Source organism: Haplochromis burtoni, unplaced genomic scaffold, assembly GCF_018398535.1.
Source record: "Haplochromis burtoni strain Fernald_Lab_line unplaced genomic scaffold, NCSU_Asbu1 Contig_1979, whole genome shotgun sequence".
NCBI lineage: Eukaryota > Metazoa > Chordata > Actinopteri > Cichliformes > Cichlidae > Haplochromis > Haplochromis burtoni.
Genome location: NW_024584340.1, coordinates 1574 through 4452, shown reverse-complemented (window position 1 = coordinate 4452; position 2879 = coordinate 1574). Strand labels below are relative to the sequence as shown.

At 37.3% G+C, this 2879-nt stretch overlaps 1 protein-coding gene across 1 annotated transcript; it reads left to right on the top strand.

Annotated features, from left to right (window-relative positions):
• The first annotated feature begins 6 nt into the window (after positions 1-6).
• Positions 7-1558, top strand: LOC102314676 (C-type mannose receptor 2). The gene is made up of 3 exons (XM_005952938.3): positions 7-308; positions 446-796; positions 918-1558. The coding sequence occupies exons 1-3, from the start codon at positions 44-46 to the stop codon at positions 1265-1267; spliced, it is 966 nt and encodes a 321-aa protein (XP_005953000.3). The 5' UTR covers positions 7-43; the 3' UTR covers positions 1268-1558.
• The last annotated feature ends 1321 nt before the right edge of the window (positions 1559-2879 follow it).

The window sequence follows — 2879 nt, the reverse complement described above, 5'->3', positions numbered from 1 at the left end:
ATACTGCAGAGAGAAATATACAGACCTGGCCAAAGTGTTTGACATGACAGACATGAGCAGACTCCGTAACTCTGCACAGAATCAAGGAGAAGCCTGGATTGGACTGAACACCAACACAGGTGGAAACAGGACGTGGCGTTGGTCTCTGCCAGGAGTGGAATACATTCATAATGACAGCAGCTGGAATCAGAGTGGAAGAACTGGTTCTGAGCAGCCTGGAAACTGTGTGAGGAAAAGATACGATAATGGAGATAAAAAGCTGGCAGATGTTTCATGTTCCCATCCTAGATGGTTCATCTGCTATGATGGTGAGGAGATAATTTTAAATGATATTATAATATTGTGATTTGAAAACATAAAGAAATCAAATAATTGTGATTTCAGAAAAACGACGTAGAGTTTCAGGAGGCAAATAATTGAGTGTGTTTTTCTGTTTGTTTCACAGGAATGAAGAAAGACAATAAAACATTCCATTTGATTAGAACACTTATGAACTGGACAGAGGCTCAGAGCTACTGCAGATCAAATCACACTGACTTGGCCAGTGGACTCGATCAGGTAGATGGAGAAGAAATGAAGGCTCTGTTTAACGACTATACCTTTGGCGCATGGGTCGGTCTGTTCAGAGACAGCTGGAGGTGGTCAGATGGGAGTGATTTCTCTTTCAGATACTGGGATATGCAGTTATTCAATGATGAACAAAACAGCAAGACATGTGCTATGACTCTGTTAAACAGATCAGGAAAATGGAGCTCTGATGAATGTGACAAAGAAAAACCCTTCTTCTGTTATGATGGTGAGTTTGTACAAACGTTTTCTCTGTTTTCCAAAATGAAATACCGCTGTCATTACTGAAAAGATTCATTATGATGTGTTTGTGTAGTCATTACTGTCTGTTGTACATTTTGTTTTTATAGCAGACAAATTGATCCTGATCAAAGAAAACAAGACCTGGGAAAAAGCCTTGAATTACTGTGAAAACAACTACAAGGGGCTGGTTTCTATCACCAACCCTGAGGTGCAGGGATGGGTCCAGGAAACAGCCAAGAATGCTGACAGTCCCTACGTTTGGATCGGACTGAGCTACAGATGCACTCTGGGATTATGGTTGTGGGTCAGTGACTACGTAGTCTGCTATGACAAGTGGGCCACAGAGGGGAAGACTGAAGGGTGTGACATGTCTGTAGGCGTGGACAGAGGAGGACAGCATGAGTGGTTCAGTCGCAGGAATAATGAGACGTATAATTTTATTTGTTCTAAACAGTAAGATTTAAACTTAAACTTAGTTAGTGACGCTTATATATAACAAAGTTATTACACAAGCAGATGGATAAATAGCCACAAATGTAAAGACTGTTGAACTCTTGACAAATGTCAGGCTCAGTCACTATGGTTGCAAGTCACTCTGAAACCCTCATGATCAATAAAACATCTTTACTGATTTATAATAATATGTCCACATAAAATAAAGAATGTACTTCAATTCCATAACCTGGTAAAAGAAATATATTGTGTATGTATATAGTGTTTTTACTGAGTAAACACAACAATACTGATACTCGACATTTTTTAATTTAAAATTAATTAATTTAAAAATTCACAAACACACACACACACACACACACACACACACACACACACACACACACACACACACACACACACACATCATTATTTGAGACATACATACATTATATATATATTATATTAAATATATATATATATATATTGTACATATATTTGTGCTTTTTAAAGATTTGCATGTCTGTGAATTCAAAATCTGCCATCAAGGAAATGATGGAGTTTAATGTATAATGTTATGTTCCATGTTTACTGTGGATCAATGCAACCTAGTGGACATTTAAAGACACAGAATAGTTTGTTGCAGATGAATGAAATGCAGACAAAAACACTACAATGATAAAAAAATACTGTAAAAGCAGAGTGATTATTGAAATACTGAGAAATGTAAATACTGCTAATTTAAAAGGAAAATATACATTAACAAAAGAGGAAGTGATGTGGACATGAAGACACATCATTGGGTAGAAAGGTCTGTCATGGTCCCCGAGTCTTTGACTGTTTTTAGATTTTCTCTACGTTTGTGTTTTTGCTGAACTTTGGATTATGGTTGTGTTTTCTGGGTTGTTGATATTTAACTTCCTGTTATTTCCTTTTTATTTTCTTTATAAATGATACAAATGATCTTTGAGTTATTTGATGTCTTTAATTCTGAGCTTCTGTTCAAAGATCTTCAGATTCTTTCTGTGTTTTGTGGGTTTATGACGTCCTCGTGGTTTTAGGTTTGTTGATCTCCTTTTGTGCTCCATTCTGTTCTTCAGTCTCATGTTTGTCTTCTGTCTCTGTCAACTTCATATCTTTGAGTCTTGGTCTCAGTGTTTGTTATTTCCTGATTTATTCTGATGTTCTGTTGTGACTCGTGTTTTGTGTTTAGTTCTACTTCCCCTGTGCTCATCCTCTGTGATTAGTTTCAGCTGTCCTGACCTGTTTCCTCTCCCCTCATTATCTGCTGTGTATTATTGTCTCAGTCTCTGCTTGTCCTTTTTCGTGTCGATAACTGTTTTCTCCCCTGTGTGTGAATGAGTTATTGTTTTGAGATTGTCTGTGGCTGATCTGTGGTGGTTTTCTATCTTGTATGAAATTATCATTAAAGATCCTTAAGTTTATATCAGTCTCCCGAGTCCTGCATTTGGGTCCACATCCTGTCTGCACACACGGTTTTGATAAAGTCACAGAATCCAGTAGTACTGCTGATTGATCTACATCTGCATTTGCATTATATGTTAGCCTGTAGTTGGCAATAAATAGTGCCTTTGATGACTATTTACCCCTTATGGCATGGCTATTCAACTAAAAGG

Excerpts from the sequence above, each read along its gene's own strand:
- LOC102314676 (XM_005952938.3), top strand. The coding sequence starts at position 44 with ATGACAGACATGAGCAGACTCCGTAACTCTGCACAGAATCAAGGAGAA. Across the intron at positions 309-445 it reads ATGGTTCATCTGCTATGATG|GAATGAAGAAAGACAATAAA; the intron begins GTGAGGAGATAA and ends TTTGTTTCACAG. Across the intron at positions 797-917 it reads ACCCTTCTTCTGTTATGATG|CAGACAAATTGATCCTGATC; the intron begins GTGAGTTTGTAC and ends TTGTTTTTATAG.